The sequence below is a fragment of the Montipora foliosa genome, chromosome 11 (assembly GCF_036669935.1).
Source record: "Montipora foliosa isolate CH-2021 chromosome 11, ASM3666993v2, whole genome shotgun sequence".
Classification (NCBI taxonomy): Eukaryota; Metazoa; Cnidaria; class Anthozoa; order Scleractinia; family Acroporidae; genus Montipora; species Montipora foliosa.
Genome location: NC_090879.1, coordinates 24,284,056 through 24,302,353, shown reverse-complemented (window position 1 = coordinate 24,302,353; position 18,298 = coordinate 24,284,056). Strand labels below are relative to the sequence as shown.

Sequence of the window (18,298 nt, the reverse complement as noted above, 5' to 3'; positions counted from 1 at the left end):
AACTGAGTTCCTGAGATTTCATTCCTAGTTTTAGCTGTTGTTAAATTGTTGCGTTTGTAGTGGTCTTTTTAGTGAATAATAACCTGTGATCAGGCCCATTTTAGCATTTCTCATGAATATGTTCTCTTATTTCGTCTCGTTAAAATCTGTTTTTCATTTCGATAACGCCACAGTACGTATCGCGCGAAACTAAAATACAACCTGAGCTGGTCGCAGGTTAAGTGAATAATAGAGCTTGAACAAAGATGACAAGGTATGATAACTTTATCTAAAAATATAGCTTCGTCTTAATCGTTTATTTTCTCAATAATTCCAAGTCGTTTGGCAGGGATCATGTGTACCAACAATTGGTAGGGCAGTGTGGATGTTAGCAAAGAAAATTGAGAATATATCTTTGCTCACGTCCTATTCATAACTTCTAATTTGATACTTCACGAAAATAAAAGTTTGCTTTTATGAAACTATTTGATAAAGGCAAATTAGCCATCGTTGGGAAGATTTGTGAGCTAACCTTAAGCTTTCGAGCGTTAGAGAACTCGTTAATCAACGACGACGGCAACGAGAACGTCATCTCAAATTATAAATTCGCGTTATTGTAATCACTTCTTAACTATTTCATCCTTTTTAATAGGACAAGGATGTGGTAGTTCCTCAAGAACGACACTGGTCGGAACGTGGTGCTTAATTTAAGGGAGATATGAAAATTTATCTTCAAGTGTTGACGTTCCTCATAAAACCTCAAATTTGGCTCTTTCACGTTGTTTTGCAGACGACGGGAACGAAATGGACAAAAGTGAAAAACGCACGTGCAGGGCGTGCAAAGCTATTGTTTTTGCCCGCTAAATATGAAAATTTGTAAAGTTCTCCGCGTTGCCGTCGCCGTTGTCGTTGCTTAAGTTCCATCATTTCATTTATTCGAATAGTCGCGCTACTGTGGTTCCTCCAATGGAATACTTTCATCAACTCCTTCCGTTTGATAAAAAGGGAACTTTCGAAAACCTTACGATAGCAAGAATACCACACATGTGAGCTCAAACTATCCCATTACGCCTTAGTAGAGGCTGTCTTTGGTTTCAAAATAGGCCTTATTCATGATAGCCGTCATGTCCGGATACGAATCGGATATGTGTGGACGGTCGTATACGATTCGTATTCGCTACGTGTGGACACAGATATTTTTGTATCCGCACAAAAAATTTGCGGATACAAAAATCTCCGGATACGAGTGGACGGGGCCTCATAGCGAGTATTTAAACTGTTCACGATTGTAAGTTCAAAGAATGGTTGAATTAAGGACACATAGTTTTCCTTGTTATCCTTTTTTATTTATCATTTATAAAGTAGTGTATTGTCGAAATTTCAAAGTAGTTTTTGGTCTGTAACATGCATTTTGAGTAATAAAATACAGTCTGTAATGATTATTGCATAAATAGATCTGTTTTATGGTGGCTTACAAATTGCCGTCCTAAATAAATCTTAGAAATGTACTGGACTCTCAATCCACAGTTACTTTTTTCGCCAATGCTTGGTAATTATTTGTAGACAATTGTGTAAGTGCCGATTGACAGACAAGAAAGACATATTCAGGGTGCGACCGATTGTCTGTATTCAGGAATAGGAATAGATGGAATAGAAGTTCGAAATCCTTCATTTTTGCGGAGATTTGCATTAAGATTGTCAAACAGATGTACCTTTATTATCTTTGTTGCTTCAAAACGCCAGACATACCGTCTTAAATCATCACTCCACATATTCGTTTTCCTAAATAGGGTCAATCGAATAAACCCATAGAGTTGCTTTCTCGAAAGCTACTACACTACGTTTGTTAGTTGAGATTGCAGCGCCTAAGTGGATGCCTTACCTTGAACTTCAATTTTCACCAATGAGAGGCCAAAGATGAAGACCAATCGCGGGTGAATTGTTCACACGTGTTTTGAACAAATCACGTGGAATGCACCCTTTGTAGGCTACGGCCACAAAGCGTAAAGATGTCTTCGCTCAGGTCGTCAAACGTCAATCACAAATAGCGATGCAATCTCCACTAGAGCGTCGGTAAAAATTGCAAGTTCACCGCCATGTTATTCATTATTTAGCCTATTCATGCTTCCTTGTCTGTGATGATCTCTCGCTTAAAGAATCATTTCATATTTGCAGTGTAAATTCGCTTCTATTACGTTTTAGAAGTGAAATCTTTCAGAGGAACAAAGAAAAATCATGCGCATGCGCATTCGCTCAAAACTTTGGGACCAACAGCTGTTGGCTGTTTTACCAATTTTCACGCAAATCCATCATTAGATTCTGCAGAAATTTGGAATTAAGATAGTTCCGACTACAAATGAGCGGTCTATCAGCAAAAATCAGAAATTAAACATACATAATTTTAGAAATTGGCTCCAAAGGGTTTTTAGCTGCGCGCGCACGTAACCTATACACGCCATAACTGAGAAACATGCGTCAGATGAATAAATCAAATTTCTTTGAAAAGTAGTGCACGCAACACACCGGAAGTGCAAAAGACTAATAAGGGAAGTTCGCATAAGTGAGGAAGAAGCGTCCTTTAGGCCTTGTTTTATTCTAGATGCATTACCATGGTAACAGCCTACAAAAATATTAACTTTCGTGGAGGCACTTATCAGTGACCAAGTTTGAGCCTCCAGGCAGAAATTGCATGAATATGGCAGAAATGGAAGTATAAGTACGTAGAAAATGAATGGTTTATTGTGTTGTATGCCCACGTTGTCGTCAGAGCCTAAAATCTGGCGATTTCACGTTGTCACAGTTAATTGGACTACAACAAAGAAATGCACTATAAAACGCGTGCCAGACGTGCAGCGCGAATATTTTTCCTATTTTAACCAATCATCTTCTTGCTTGGTGGCGTTGTCGTTGCTTAAACTCCCAATGGGCCTTATTCGCGCGCCGGCCATATTGGCCGTATACAAAAGATTTCGCACCCCGAACCTCGAGTTGAAATGTTTGGGAACGAGTCAACAAAAGTTTTCAATCCCTCGGGACTCAACATGGCTGCCGTGCCGGATGAAGGCCAATAGGCCTTTTGCAACTAACGATCACATGATACAAAATCCGCCATGCTGGAGGGCAAGCTCATTATTATTCCCCCACTGGGACATTAAAACAAAGGCAAGTCAAGCTTGACTGGTTCAGGTCTCTTTTTTTTAATGTCCCAGTGGGGGAATAATAATGAGCTTGCCCTCCAGCACGGCGGATTTTGTTCCATGTGATCGTTAGTTGCAAAAGGCCTATTGACTACCTCTACGACGGCTTGATTGCTCAGCGGTATAGCAGCGCAATCGCGGTTTCAAAATTTCTTAATGATCTTTACGGAAACTGTTAAAGTTTCTCCAATAACTGCGGTGATCTCCCTTAGTCAGAATGTAGTTTCAAACCACTATTTAAATATATGGCTTTGATATCTGCTCTTCAGTTTACCATTGCATCTCTGTACTCTCTTTGCTGCAGAACTTTTGTTCTACCTGAATAACAATCAGCAAGATTAATCATTCATAACTTGTAAAATCAGTAAGTTACTGACACCTAAGGTCCGTAAAAATCACAAGGGCGACGGTTTTATCAGCTTGTATCAGAGATGAAGCCCTGGCGAACGTTTTGAAAAAAATCCATCTGTGTGTTACTAGCATTCCAACAATGTTTTGAACCATTGTATGGCAAACGATGCGGTCCCGGTACCTGCTAACGACGTCCATTTTATGTGCTTTGTTTTTCTGCGAAGCTCGGAACAACAAAGGTCAGTGAAATGATTCTTTTGAATGAGAACAAATAAGCCAAGGTTTGCCTCAAAACTAATTGTTTTACGTGTAGCCACGAACTGCGGCGGAGGAAGCTGAAATATTCAAAGTGATTTACGTCAAGGTTCTCATCACTTTGAAGTTTTGTTATTTAGTATTTCGGAAACACTTTGTGTTAACCCGTTTTCTTTTTAATATAAAGATAAAATTCCCCAAGAAACGAATAAAATCGAAATTGTAGATTAAGACTATTTTATCCAGTTGTGCACCAACTTCAAAGCACGACCTTCCTCGTTCTATAAACAAGAAAATCATGACTAGTACTAGAACATAACAATTTAGCTTGATTCAGGAATCGTTCGTCAGGCTTTCATCGCTGATTAAAGCTGATAAAACCATAGCTTGTTACGTTCTAGTCATTGTCATTTTTGTACGAGATGTCTTTCTTCAGAACGTGGAATGAACATCAAACCTCGTCACATGATGACAAAACCACACCACAGTAGTGTCACAGTACACTATGACAAAACTCCAAAACATGGAAACAAACCTAAGACCAAAAAATAAAGATTACATAAAAAAGGTTTTGGCTTTCCATAGTAGGGCATGGTGTTCCCTGTGTTGTGGTCTGTGCTCTGTGTTTCAACGAGTTACGACTCCTAAAGCTCCTAGTGGATAAATACACTACGACTATGACATTTATATTGCTAAGTATCTTTTCCCTTTTAGAGACGATCATTATAATTTAATAATCTGGTAGAGACAGGAGCTCATGAGTAGCATCTTGCCTCTCCCATACATACCCTATGAGTCAACCCTTGCGCGTATCTTCCTATTTTTAGAACGCCACGAGATCTTCTGTTCTGCACACACTGTTTAGAATGGCGAATGAGAATAAAGTTATAGTCAAACGAAGACAAAAAAAGCACAAACAATGTATCAAAATTGTACAAATTGATGTTAATATGAGTCTCCTGCTGAGGGGTTAGCTCTAAAAATAGAAAGATACGCGCAAAGGTTGATTCAAGGATATGACTACGATAGTAGTGCGTAGGGATGCTCCTAGTAATGGCCTCCTAGTAGAGATTACAGTCCTGGCATACGAAATGTTCTTTTCTGGTTGCCTTCCGTGCGTGACTCAGAGTTTGCTTATAATTAAGCTTCCTACTGGCTAATTCTGCTAATGTTTACAGATGCAATACAATAAAAATAATTATCACATACGGGGCAAAATTACTAACTGCTGATTGGCTGAGACGGAGGGCATTTTCCCTTCATCACAAGGGCACTTTTGGTAAACAAGAGAGCGTGATCACGTGATCCTAATTGAGTTAACAGTTGCTTATCCAGAGCAAGCGAAGTTACAAGAGAATCTTCTTCCAGATTAAAATACTTTTTTGTCTACATATAAAATACATTTTAGCGTTATGTCTGTTGACAGCAACGATTTATTGAATTGAACTTTAACAGAATGGGAGCGTGTTGATTGTCATTTGTCGCGGCACTGAACGGGCTTCTCTCAATAATTTTGCCCTTAATGTGATTAATTTCACTTGTCATTTCAAAGTTTTCACAAAATTTGGAAAACTTTGAAAATATGAGTTAAATTAATCCTTAATTAATTGCGCTTGGGCCCATATGATTACATATACTAGTAATGAGAAGAATGACAATACTATGCAACTATGCAATTTCTACGCAATCGCCAAAAATATATTTAACTTGCACCTCAACTTTTTATTGAAGACACCATAAAATTGTTAAATGTATAACGCACAGGATTATAGTAATACCCGGGAGAATAGCAATGAGCAGAATTAAAATGTTACAAGAAGAAAACCGTTTCGTGAGTATTTTATGTCCATTATTTAACTTGAGAACAAGATAATTAATCTGAGCAAACCCTATCTAAACCACACGTTTTATTTTGCATTTACAGATTTAACCTCCAAGTTAAAACAAAGATCACTTCTGAAATTCTTTAAACAAAACAATGAAATAGCAAGAAGGAACACCAAGGGATCTAATTACTCGACAGTAAACACAATATCAGCCACAAAAGAAGAGGGCCCCAGCCATCCATTTCCAAAATGTGGACACAACTCCACGGGAACTGCAAAGCGAAACTGTACCGAGGATGCGAAAAGTGGTACCGTGAAGAAATCGTTTCGCCCCCATGACTACGACTATGACGACGACGATGACGAGGATTACGATGATCTCCGACGCGACTACGACGAATATCCGGAAGATAATGAACTTCCCGAGGAAGACACGATGGGTTCATATCGCGCATTCGAGGACTCACCACCAACACCTCGGGATCCCGAACCATTTGACGAAGACTCTGATTACGAAGACGATCATGGACGCGGTTTCGGAGATGAGTATGAGCCACGAGACAGGCCTGGGTACGAAGATGATTTAGACCGGGAGAGGGAAAGGTGGGACTGGGAACCACCACGGCGGCATCATGGTATGTCATTGAATTTTTTCTCGCTTGATGTACACACAGCTTGTATTTATTTATTTATTTATTTTCTGTATATTTATTCCCTTATTTACCAATTGATGGAGCTGTTCTGTAAGCACTAGCACTAATTATGGAACCTGTGTACTTTTGACTTTCCAGATTGTCTTGAATAAGCTATACAAGACACATAACCAAGCCTAGACACATTTTTCTCGTATATTTTTAAATCTTGTTTTTTATGAGGCATACCCCTTCCGATCATCACAAGGACTCGTGGAATGAAATCGCAGGTTTTGTCTAAATCCTTTACATAAAAGGCGAAGTAGATTCAAGTGAGAAATTATATAAAAAACATCAGTCTAGGGCAAATTTACAGCACAAATGAACGATGTGCGTATTGTTGTATTATCGCTGTTTTCAAGACATTGCTCGGTCTATTGAATTGTTTGATAAGAAAAGGCTTTTTATCAAAAGAAAATTGAGTTGACCCATTTCTTCCAACAGCAGTTGGATTCAAGTCAATATCTTGAGTATTTATATATTTAAATTGAAATGAACAGGATCCCATGACTAGGAGAGAACAACTTCCATACTAAGCCTATGTCAGGGCATTTTTACAGACTGATCTATTTTTAAACAACGTTTTCCAAAAATTAAAAAAAAAAGGAATTCCGGTTCGGTGATGCTTTGACGTCTTGTGATCGCTCTTCGGGTTCCTACAGGAGTCTCATTCGAAGGAAATTCAATCTTAAAACTAGTAGTAGGAGAAGGTTAGGGAAAGAAACATGAACAAACAAGGAGTGCGATCGCCATTTGCGCATATGACGTATCAATGCACATAAGAGGTAATTCAAGATGGCGCTGAAAAAACGAAATTTGATAAAGCGTATCCCATGCACAGGATACCCAAGATTAGAGATTGCGCTCTCTTAGAACTTTTTCCAATTGAAAGAACTGACCGGCCAGACCTGGCATTTGGAAGGACTAACTCTACAACGCTTTCAACTTAACACACTTCGAAGATGATATGTACTCCTCCAGAAGAATACGAGGGATTATCATGCAAGTGTTCCTTCAAATTGTTGCATTTTCCTTGCAAACTGACGGGTCTGACCGGCCAGTTCTGACAAAAGGAAAGCGCCCCTAATGTCGAACGCAATAAATCGGTCTGTGCAAAACGCCGTGACAGGAATATAGGGCTGTTGTTCGCTCCCAGCCATGGTTTCCTGATATGAACATGTATTGTCAATTAGCTTGGCCTTTTCTATTGTGTTTTGAATCTTAACGTAGATTCCTTTGCTAAGAGAAAGCATTGTTGATGAACTTAAATGGGCCCTTTGCATCTGGCGATCACATGGTACAAAAATTAAACCGCCATAGTGAAGAGCAAATTGCGCACTACGACATCTAAAACAAAGAAAATTTAAATTAAAGGAAACCTTCACTTCAACAAAAAAATAACTTTGAATCACAGGAAATAACCTTTACAGTCAAGTCAGTCTAAAGTATTTTCAAAGAAAGTGTTTGTATCCGAAACACATAAATAATTTTTGTTTTCAAATTTCGCGGGCGCAGTCATCTTGAATAATTGTGACGTGTTACGGTTGCCCTATTGTTATTAGGAAAAAAACTCTTTGGGTCAGAACAATAGGGCAACCGTAACACGTCACCATTATTCAAGATGGCTGCGCCCGCGAAATTTGAAATTCACTTTTCTTGATATAAACACTGTTTTAAAAACAAATTTCGAACACATTTGTTTGTAAACATACTTTCCTTCGGTTTTACGTTTTCTCTCCATTTGGTGGTTTTTTGTGCCATGTGATCGCCATCGCTTAATTCCCTTTCGTAAACGGTCGTTGCCATTTAAAACGGTCGTTGCCATTTCTCAGAACGGTCGATGCCATTTTTTAGCTCTGAATTACACTCATTAGGTCTAAGAACTCAAAAGGTTGCGATTACTGGGAATTGTGTCTCGCTGGTCATGTGAGTTAGGCAACCTCGTTCCCAGGGTCCTCTCTCTTCCTTCCTCGAGGAAGGAAGAGAGAGGACCCTGGGAACGAGGTTGATGAGTTAGGGTTCGGGTTAGGGTTCTGTTTAGGGTGAGGGCTAAGAACCCGAGTTCGAGTCTTGAAATTTTCGGACTCTTTTTTTCCTCCAGTTTTTGTTTTATAAATGTTTTTTTTCCCTTTTTTATCTTAATTTTTGGTAATATTTTTTCTTAGTTTGTTTCTTTTAATTTTCTTTGAAGTGAAGTGTGTAGTCGACCGTTATATTTGGCATCGACCGTTTCAAATGGCAACGACCGTTCTGAGAAATGGCAACGACCGTTTCAAATGGCAACTACCGTTTACGAAAGGGAAATTTGCATCACCATCTGCAAAGGGCGCATTAATCTGCTTTATATCAGTCGTGCCGCACTCGATGGAAACGGCCGAGGAAGGCTTGAGGAGAGAGGCTCCCCGAGCCTCCCTCGGCCATTTGTCTCAATTGCGTGACAAAACACGATTGGCTTGGACTGGACGAAATCTAAATTCGATTCTTATTGTATTTTTTATTTTTTATTTTTTCTTGAGGGCCGTATGTTGGATAATTTATAGCAAGAGTGTCTATTTTTAAACGTAGTTTTGCAGGAAAATAAACAGTAGGGCTAACTCAATGTTGTACCCAATAAAACGTTTTCTTCCAGGTATTTCCATATGATATCATGTAAATGTGACTGCTACATTGTAATGCAAATTGGTTTATAAATAGACACTTTTTTCTGACGCTGGTGTGGACACACCAGATACCAGATTCTTACTCTTGGATAATGGGCTCTTGTTTATAGTTCATGTGTTTTCCCTCGTTAAGTAAAGATTATTTCGTTGTGTTGTATAGACAGAGGCAGAGTGCAATGGCACCGTCCAAGAGATGATGTTGATGATGAGACTGAACATGATTATTCGCCACGATACCGTCATTATCCGAGGAACGTACATCATCACCGCAGCTATTACAGACACCCTGAGGTTCACGCCAGCTACAAAACGTTGGGACAGGCAAGAGTCGCTCCATTGCTCCCTTTTACACAAGGATATCAAAACATCGGCTCTACCCCAGTATCATTGTGGACAAACAGTCCTGGCACTCAAACAAACTTTCAGCCCCCCTATTTGTCCTCAGCTCCAATGCAATCGGTTATTGCTATCGGACCAAGCATTACTAATCCTTACTTACAAGGCACGTTTACCTCTTCACAAGGAGAGACAAATCCATTTGTAGTTACCCAATATAAGGAAGGGACTCCCATTCCTCCTTACTTAACTTCCACGAGCCGGAATTTTCTTAGTTTTTCAAGGACTCCTCTCGGTTATGCCACGTCTTTTCCACGACAACCCCACGAAACTTTTCAGTACCCTCGTTTTAATCCTCTAATGTCTCCTCGTATGAGACCCTTTCGCAGCCAGATGTCCAGATCTTTTCTAAGACGAGGTAGATTTCCCAACGCTGTTTTTAACAGAATTGCGCATCAAGCTTAACCAGAAAAGAATTTCATATAGTTTCTGTAATGATGCATGGTTTGCCGGGAACTGATGTCTCGGGTAGTTTTCTTTCTTCTCGTAAGAGAGAAGCGCGAAGCTTGCTGGTGGCGCCAGCTAAAACAGGAACGGACGTTGCTTGTAACATCGACGTGCAGAGGTGATAAAACAAATTCTGTCAACATGGTTAAAAATTGTAAAAAAAAAAAAGGTACAGGTACAACACTGCTTAAACACGGGCGGCCAATTCTGCGTTGGCGCTGAGAACTACAAAAATGCTATCGTCCTCGCGAGCTCAACACGTTCTTAGACTATGCATGCAATGGCTCAGGGATACCTGGCTGTGGACTTGGACGATTTTTTTTTGCATCTTAATACATCTGCATCATTTCCATTTACTATTGCAGAAATTATAATAGCTCAACGTTAACATGCGCAAAATCGTTGGACCAGTCAATGAGTCCAACACAGTTTAGAGAGGCGTACTTGTCAGACAGGCAGACTTGAAACTTGAGGTAGATGGTGTCGACGGCAAATTTGACAAAGTGGTAGCTGAAAGCAACTGCGCGTGTGCTGGATTGATCATTTTGGCATCCGCTGGACATGATACACTGCTTTTTGGTCCTTTCTTTGAAGGCTGAGTGGGTTGTACTGTAGCGCTGGAGCCTGGTGACAAAGCCACTAGTTTTGAACGCGGGTTTGGCCGCAATGTTGGAGTAGGAATAAGCGTGAAATGTGAGAAAGCCGTACTTGCAGGTTCTGTTGAAGCCCTGGATAAGGTGTCATTCGTAAAACATCCTAAAATAACACGACAAATCAGTAAATATGTAAATATGACTATTCGTTATTATGTTAATAAATCAAAGATGTATGGGGGAATCGTTGTTTACATATTTTTGTGTCATTAGCACGAGGCTACATTCTTCTAATCAGTCAGCCAAGAATAAAGTACTAGTGAATATTGAAAGTGAATTTCGTAAGGTATCGCTGAAATTGTTTAACCCGATATATACCAGATAATCTCTGAGCAACGATGAAAATTCGAAATTTTACAACAATGTATGAGATCATCAGCATTCCCGAATTTATCGATTTTTGATGGGTAATAACTGGCTGGTTATCAAAGTTAGAAGGCTCAACATTGGAGATTTAACTAACTTTAACATGTGAGCAAACTCATATGTTATGCATGAGTCAACGAAAACCCCGACGCTCTCGTCGCCCCCCGCCCTCCCCGGGAAAAGGTGGGGATTAGAATATTTAAGAAACCTCCTTTAATATCATGCAAGAGAAGCAAATCACTCAAGAACATGCTCGTTAAAGCAAAAGTGTGAATTGAAGGTTTCACAATAATTTGTAACCACAAACCCACAAAAGGGAGACCATGCAGGCTTGTCACATTCTTTCAAATATCTACTGTTTGTGTGGAAAAGGAGAAAGTTGGGAGATGATTGCCTGTGATAACTCAGCATTGGAAGGGAGAAGGCCCTAGAGGGGATCTGCGGTGTATGCAAAGGTTTGTATATATGGTTTATTGACCAAGCTTGTTCGGTCAAGATGGCTGGATATTGGCCAAGTTTGAAGAAGGTTCTTTTCTTGCGTGTTTATGGACCGAGACTTCGTCTTGGTCCATAAACACGCAAAGAAAGAACTTGGCCAATATCCAGCCATCTTGACTGAACAAGCTTGGTCAACAAAGGATTTATTATTTGGGAAAAACACCAAAACATGATCTTTGATCTTGCGGCACCAAGCGAGAGATCCCAATCACAGCACGGGATTTGGTTCATCTTGCCCGCTCACTGAGCTAGTCATAAAATAAACTGCTTTATTCCGATTAAACTTTTGATTATTGAGTGAAATTGAAGCTTTGCTCTGGCTTGTTTCAAAAAAGACTAGCATCCTTCAAAGACAGTTTACTTACCATCACCGGAGCCCATTACCCGGAGCTTCCATACGTATTGTAACCTTGAGTCAATCTTTCCCGTACCTTTCTATTTTTAAAACTACCATATTTTGACGTATGTGACGTACATGACTGAGAACATACGTGAAGTGGTTCACATACGTCACATACGTATGTGACGTAATAAGTGGCTGACCATAGGTTTCTTATGATTGGCTATTGTGAAAACATCCACTAAAGCCCCACTGGGAGGTGCTTATAAAAACAGAAAGGGGTTAAAAATATGGGTAATGGGCTCCTGCTTAGCGATCAAGTGCAATCCAAACCAGCCCCCAGAGGGGGGGGGGTTGTATTAGGTAATGTTTTGATAAAATGGAGCAACTCCAGGGGTGTGGGTATTAATCGAGGTTTGAGCGAGATTTTTTGCAAATATCCAAGGTAAGGAGGAGAGGGGGGGGGGGGGGGGGTTGGTCGGGGTTTTCGTTGTCATAGGTTCCCCAAACTGACGCAATCACTGCCAGTGTAAAAGTGTTGAAGGAAACAACTGTTCTTGAAAGTGAAAAATATGAGCGAATTTTGAACAAAATCGTCTCTTACCTCGTTTTATTTATGAGGCTTCTTGTCTTCTGTGTGGTTTTTGTCACGCTTCCAGCGATTTTCGGCAGTTTTTGGTAGTTTTCAGCGTCGCTGTTTCCCTAGTATATAGATATATTATTGAAGCGTTACAAAAACCACACAGAAGACAAGGAACCTCACAAATAAAACGAGGTAAGACATTTTTATTCAAGATTTCGCTCATATTTTCCACTTTCAAGTACAGTTGTCCTCTCCAATACTTTTTCACTGATTCAGTGATTGCGTCAGCTTTGGGAACCTGTGGTCAATGAGACAATGTAAGCAATGACGTCAGCGAAGAATCCCGTATGCCGTCTGCAATATACTCGATTATAACAAATATGCTGACAGGGAGATATTATTTCCAAAAGCCCACATTTGGTATCGAGTTCTGCAAAAAATTGTTCAACCATACTAATTCTGCGTTAATCCTAGGTCAAAGTCACCAATATAGGATCCTTACTTCCCTGGGCCCGGTTGTTCGAAAGCCGATTAACTTAATCCAGGATTAGCGTAAACTTTTGTTTCATGTTTTCAACTTTTTAGTTAAAGTTTCTTTTGCTTATTTTTGTTTTTCAAGATCGACATCTACTAATGTAAATTTTATCCGAATATCGGCGTCGAACAGCATTTGGGAGTAGAGAAATAAACTTTTTGGTTAATTTTTAATCTCGGATTAGCGTTAATCGGCTTTTGAACAACCGGGCCGTGGTGACTTAACAGGCGTTTTATAGCATTTGTTTCAACAACCGTTGGATTTTGTTAAACGCTGTTGACCGCAGGGGTGGCAAACGATTTCAACACATCATCAACATTTGATTCAACAAGGCATCACCAAAGGCCTGGTATTCAGCCCCTGGCTGCAGCCGCGACGATTACTATAGACACGGACATGGATCGTTGAGGAGATACCGATAGGTGCGCACGCGCATACGTTGCCCACCTTTTAGTGGACAAAACAAACAAAACAAACAACGTGAAATAATCAAATTTGAGGTTTTATGGAGGACGCACGCCAGTACTTGGAGATAAATTTTCATTTTCTCCCCTAAATTAGGCGTGATTCATATCGGTTTCATTCTTGAGGGACTGCCACACCATTGTCATGTTAAAAAGCTTGGACAAGTCGCGAAGTGATTACAAATTTATGTTTCGAGATGACGTTCTCATTTGCCGTTCTCGTCGTCGTTGCTAAAGCTCCCTAATGCTGAAATAGGCGTGTGGCGTTCCGACCAGTGTCATTCATTCGTGCAACTTGTCTCGCAATGACGTTGCGAGACAAGTTGCAAGAATCATTGCACAGTGTAACAGCGCCTTCAGACTCACGCACGTAGAACGCAAACGGCATGACCGTGATTTTCCCGCCATTTTTAAAAGTAGGCATTTTCGCGTTTGCCGTCTACGAAGAATTTTTTTCTCGTTTTTTTCTACATAACAAGTTGTTTGTGGAAAAAAAAGAACCCCAAAACGTGAAACAAGGAAAAATTCGGTTTTATGGTTAAAGATCGTTCATAACTGACTCCTTACGGTAATTATCTTCATGAACTAACGTTGTTACAAAACAGCTTCATCGAAACTCGCCAAATTTGACACTGAGATAAGGCGTAATTTTCGCGTCCTTTTCTGAAAACACTGTTTAAAAAGACTCGAGGTTAAGAAAACTGTGCGATGAAAATGGTCGACATATGTGAGATGACATTGCCAGATTCACGAGGTAAAAAACTACATGTTCTTGATACGCTTTGCAAGCCTATATGTCAACGAGTTATTTAGGGTATCAATCAGCTATCCAAAACCTGTTGCCTAAAATTAAGTAAATTTCCACTCACCGGCTACGACAATTTTAGACCAAAAATGCGGGAATAGAATTAAAAGAAACAAGGGGAAGTTCTTAGCCATTCCACGTGGTTGCACGTCGAACACCCGTTCAGGGTAGCTTCAATTATATTCAGCGGGTACTGCAACAAAAAGAGAAGAATAGTTAATAAGATGAAAGAAAAATAATCTCTCCACGAACTTTCTTCGATAGTTAAATGGTTTTGTCAAATCAAACTTAAACCCATTTTTTTAAAAAACGTAGGCGTGAAATAACTTGATTCTTAAAGCAACGGTTCTGAATGAATACTCACTCATTTTATCCAATCAAACAAGTGCATCGAGAAATCCTCTTAACGAAGGTCGTTTTTGCAACCACCGCAACTCTTCTAAAGTGTTGAAAGCCTGTCACGTTCGCATCGCCGTTCGGGAAGCATTTCCCATTGTCACCTGTAAACGTTTCAAATTTTCAAAGGGACTCAGCTGCAAGGCGCATGCGCGCAAGTTGATGTTGCTGTACGAAACATAATAGGAGGACGTTTTTGTAATTCCTCGTAATTCATGTTCCCTTGGTAAGAAAAGACACTTGAAAACGTTTTAGCTCAACTTATCAAAAAGTAAAGAACAAGGTGGATTCAAAGGTGAAGGGGTATTATCTTAAGCCAACTTTCGAAAGGCATTGACTTTCTTCATCAGGGTTTTAAGGAGATCATTTTACAGTTGTTTGCTCAGTTCCCTAGCCTATGAATGGCTGCAAGGCTGCTGGTGACATTGTATTGATACAGACATAAGACAAGAGGCTAGGGGTAGCCTACACTTTGTTCGAAGGGTTTTTAGCCGACTTCTTTTAAGTTCACAGTATTTCAGTGGGTTTTTTTCGATGTTTTGGTAAATATCCAGTTTCAATTCCGTAGTCCGAAGTCCACAGTCCACATTCCGTGACCCAATGATAGGGTGAAGTGCGATCGTGCATATTTATTTACATTTAAGAATGTTGTTAACGGCATCGATTCGGATCAAAACCAGAAAACAGATGCTTTGCTAGTCCTTACGATAATATTTTAAAATATTTTATACTTTTTCTTGACACTACTGGAAGAATTATAAAACAAGACGCTCTTTAATTAAAGCGTTTACTCGGAATACCATGTTGCGCAGAAGTAGGGTAATACATTTTGGAGGAGTTAAAAACAAACTGCAAGGATTGAATAGACTAAAGCGATGTTTAAATTTGCTAGGTACGGCACAAAAGAAGTAAATGTTTCTGCAGCCAATTGAAATCTGGAGGGCTCATGACAACGGGTAACGTATTGGTGAACATCGCTTAGTGTTTACAAATAAAATCAATAGGTCACCAAGCAAAAGTAGTAGTTTGATTTGGTACATACAGGTTGTTGGACCGGAAATAACGTGAATCTACTCAATGCAGGGGTGACATTGCATACAAGGTGAAACCAGTTGGCCAAGGGAGAATGAAACACTACCGTAGCGAGAGAGAAAACTTTTGAAAACCAGTCTTGTAATTAATGTGGCCAAGTAAAATTTAGCCCCCCTCTTACAAGCTAAACAGGCAACCAGTTGCAAAGTTTCGAAATTAACAGTGTTGCGAATAATGCATTGAGCTCCCTCTAGGTAGCTAAAATAAAGGCCTTGAAACAATTAAAAAAATGACATCCGCGGATGATGCTCGTACAAAGAAGAGCTGAAAGAGAAAGAAATTTCAGGCATTTTCCACATACCGCTGCCGGGAGTTCTGTACTAACGATTTCATCATGTTGTCAACATGCAAGATTTAGATTATTAAACTATCCTATTCATAACATTTCCAGAAGACTGAATCCAGCATTTTCAATCTTTAGCTGCTGTTGAGCTTTTACTCAGATCATGGAATTGAGTTTCTAAATCGGCGAACGTCATTAAAACTTTCACATCGAAACCCCAACACAGCTCCCAACGCTTTGGTTTCCCCACCACATGTTATAAACGGATTTTCATGGAATTCTGTAAGAATTTAGGTTGTTTGAAGCCTCGCGCGCGCACAAATCCCCTCCAACGATACTCGACACCACGGCTGTTATTTTGTTGTTCTTGTTGTTGAAAAAAGTAGTTCCGTAATAAAGGGAAGTGGACGGTATTGATCCAAGGGATCAAGTGAATGAACTCATCGCCAACAAAGTCAACAACTGATACCTTCAGGTATTCCGAGTAATTTTACCCAATAACTCAATTTATTTTGACACGTCAGTTACAACCTCTCTCCCTCGGGGTTATCACGCATAGCTTTTAACCAATGAAATCCCTTAAGTCTACTGAGCATTTTTCTACAATTCCGAGGTTTCAAACCCATTTTTAAACTCGGTATTCCTTTATGGGTATCCCGAATAATTACGATATCTGTTACAGAGTCATACGATAACCAGATATTGCATTGCGTACAACCAAAGCACAAAATCTCGTTTCCGGTCACGCACACAATTGTTTAACACATATTTTCCCCGTTGATCTGTCACGTAGCCTTCCGTGGTTTAGTGGTCATCGCGATTGCCGCTAAAGGAAGAAATACCGAGTGCAAATCCCACATAATCTGCCTTCTACGTGACAGAGAAATCTTACGCATGCGCAGCCAGAGCGCTACCCGGAAAAAAACAAGTCCAAGTCAACAGGTCAAATCATCCTCGGACAAAATAAAAAGCATAAAGGATTGTATCAAATCAGGGCCACCGGCAGCCTAGCTTCTATTCTAAGGCAAGGCAGCTTAGCTACAACTTTAAAATGCTCTAATCGACGATTAAATAGCTCGCCATTTCTCGGATTCAAGGCCGTTTTCCGTGCTGCTTTCTGCGTTGAAACATTCTAGTATCCTTGTGGAGACCACGGTTTTTGCTATTATCCCGTAATCCCAACGTGAGAATCCTAGTTGTTTAGTCGTGAAAGTTTACCTGTAAGATCGGCTTTGCCCTGCCTGGTCCTACGTTAGCCAAATCTTTTAAAAAGGTCGCCATTCAGGCTCGAATTTCCGTTTGTGTGTATAGTAGTTTTGCGTGTAAACTTGTGTGTAATAGGCACAATACTTCGGAGTACTGAGTACTCTGAAGTAACCTGAATGGAAGTGAAATTTAAATATAACGGAAGTAGCGAAAGAGATACACTACTCAGTAGGAAAAGTAAAAATGAAAATCATAGTTATGTAATGATGAAAAAATATATAGGAGGATGGCAAAACACTTCAAATTTCTTCTTTTAACCTTAAGGTTTGAGGCTGTTTCCTTTGGTTTCCGGTTATGAAGTATGGTTCTCTTGGTTTGCGTGTAATTTCAGGCTCGCTTGGCCGGAATGAACGAGTTAGAGTGCCCTGAAATGAGCGTCTTTTATTCAAATTAGTTCGCAGGGGGTCTTCTCTACCCTTTCCTGTTTCCTCGTACCGGTACTCTAGACCGAGAAGGCAGTATTACATCTTTTTTCCTGTTGGAAATCGATATTACAGGTAATCATCCGTAGCAATTCCTGCATGTGTTATGTCAATCTCGTAAGAATCTCCCTAGGATTAAAGATACTTTATCAATCTTCTTCAGGTTTGTCTACATCTGCAAATAACAAGTCCATCTGTTTATGTTTAATGAGTTTTTCCCTCTTCTTCGGCAACCACCATTTCTCCTGGCTCTGAATCATAACTGAGTGATGTCAACTCTCATATTTGAAGAGTAATTTGTGCTTATAGATTCCTTTTTCGACTTACCGTTGCATTCGGTGCTTGCAGAACATTTAGCGGCCGCGCTTATTGGTTTTGGCAAACTGCAGCCAGTTGTCCTTTGTTGTTAAGAGACCGGCGAAGATAAGATTGTTATCTTATTGTCGGAGACTAAGCTGGCCGACAACCAAAAGCAAAATGGCAACATTATCTTCTTATTTTCGATCTGATATAAATGGAGCTCAGTACAGTAGCGTTTCGATTAGCTCATTGACAAAAGAACGCAAACTGAAATGCTGAAGTTTGATTCTACATCAAACTATACCTGACAGTCAACGTGAACCTAACAACCTTTGCTGAAAATTTCTTAAGTAGCTTACCAATTGAAGTTATCTGGCTACAGCGGATGATGAAAATCAGTGGCTTATACGGGGGCTTTGTCACGTTATTTTAGGGTGTTTCGCAGAAATCGTCAGTTAATAACGAGTACAAGACTTGAAAATGGTATTATGA

At 39.9% G+C, this 18,298-nt stretch overlaps 2 protein-coding genes and 2 long non-coding RNA genes across 8 annotated transcripts in view; 2 read left to right on the top strand and 2 right to left on the bottom strand.

Moving 5' to 3' along the window:
- Positions 1 to 1,492, top strand: part of LOC137977475 (cysteine and glycine-rich protein 1-like) — a 19,267-nt gene extending 17,775 nt beyond the window's left edge. For all 5 annotated transcript variants that reach the window (XM_068824707.1, XM_068824706.1, XM_068824705.1 and 2 more), the window contains exon 5: positions 1 to 1,492. This exon is cut by the window's left edge and continues 1,545 nt beyond it. The gene's annotated coding sequence lies outside the window, so the exon portion shown is untranslated.
- Positions 1,493 to 3,561: 2,069 nt separating this feature from the next.
- LOC137976206 (uncharacterized) lies at positions 3,562 to 10,220 on the top strand. The gene is made up of 3 exons (XM_068823504.1): positions 3,562 to 3,766; positions 5,707 to 6,243; positions 9,121 to 10,220. The coding sequence occupies exons 1-3, from the start codon at positions 3,694 to 3,696 to the stop codon at positions 9,759 to 9,761; spliced, it is 1,251 nt and encodes a 416-aa protein (XP_068679605.1). The 5' UTR covers positions 3,562 to 3,693; the 3' UTR covers positions 9,762 to 10,220.
- A 206-nt stretch (positions 10,221 to 10,426) lies between these two features.
- LOC137976208 (uncharacterized) lies at positions 10,427 to 14,240 on the bottom strand. Its single transcript, XR_011117719.1, has 3 exons — positions 14,112 to 14,240; positions 12,265 to 12,362; positions 10,427 to 10,559 (listed from the first exon to the last, which is right to left on the bottom strand). It is a non-coding gene; the product is annotated as an uncharacterized lncRNA (long non-coding RNA).
- Positions 14,230 to 17,827, bottom strand: LOC137976207 (uncharacterized). The gene is made up of 3 exons (XR_011117718.1): positions 17,343 to 17,827; positions 14,412 to 14,547; positions 14,230 to 14,240 (listed from the first exon to the last, which is right to left on the bottom strand). It is a non-coding gene; the product is annotated as an uncharacterized lncRNA (long non-coding RNA).
- Between the last annotated feature and the right edge of the window lie 471 nt (positions 17,828 to 18,298).

Bases quoted from the DNA above. Each gene is read 5' to 3' on its own strand.
- LOC137976206 (XM_068823504.1), top strand. From the start codon at position 3,694: ATGCGGTCCCGGTACCTGCTAACGACGTCCATTTTATGTGCTTTGTTT. The intron at 3,767-5,706 runs GTCAGTGAAATG...TTGCATTTACAG, and splicing joins CGAAGCTCGGAACAACAAAG to ATTTAACCTCCAAGTTAAAA. The intron at 6,244-9,120 runs GTATGTCATTGA...TGTGTTGTATAG, and splicing joins ACCACCACGGCGGCATCATG to ACAGAGGCAGAGTGCAATGG.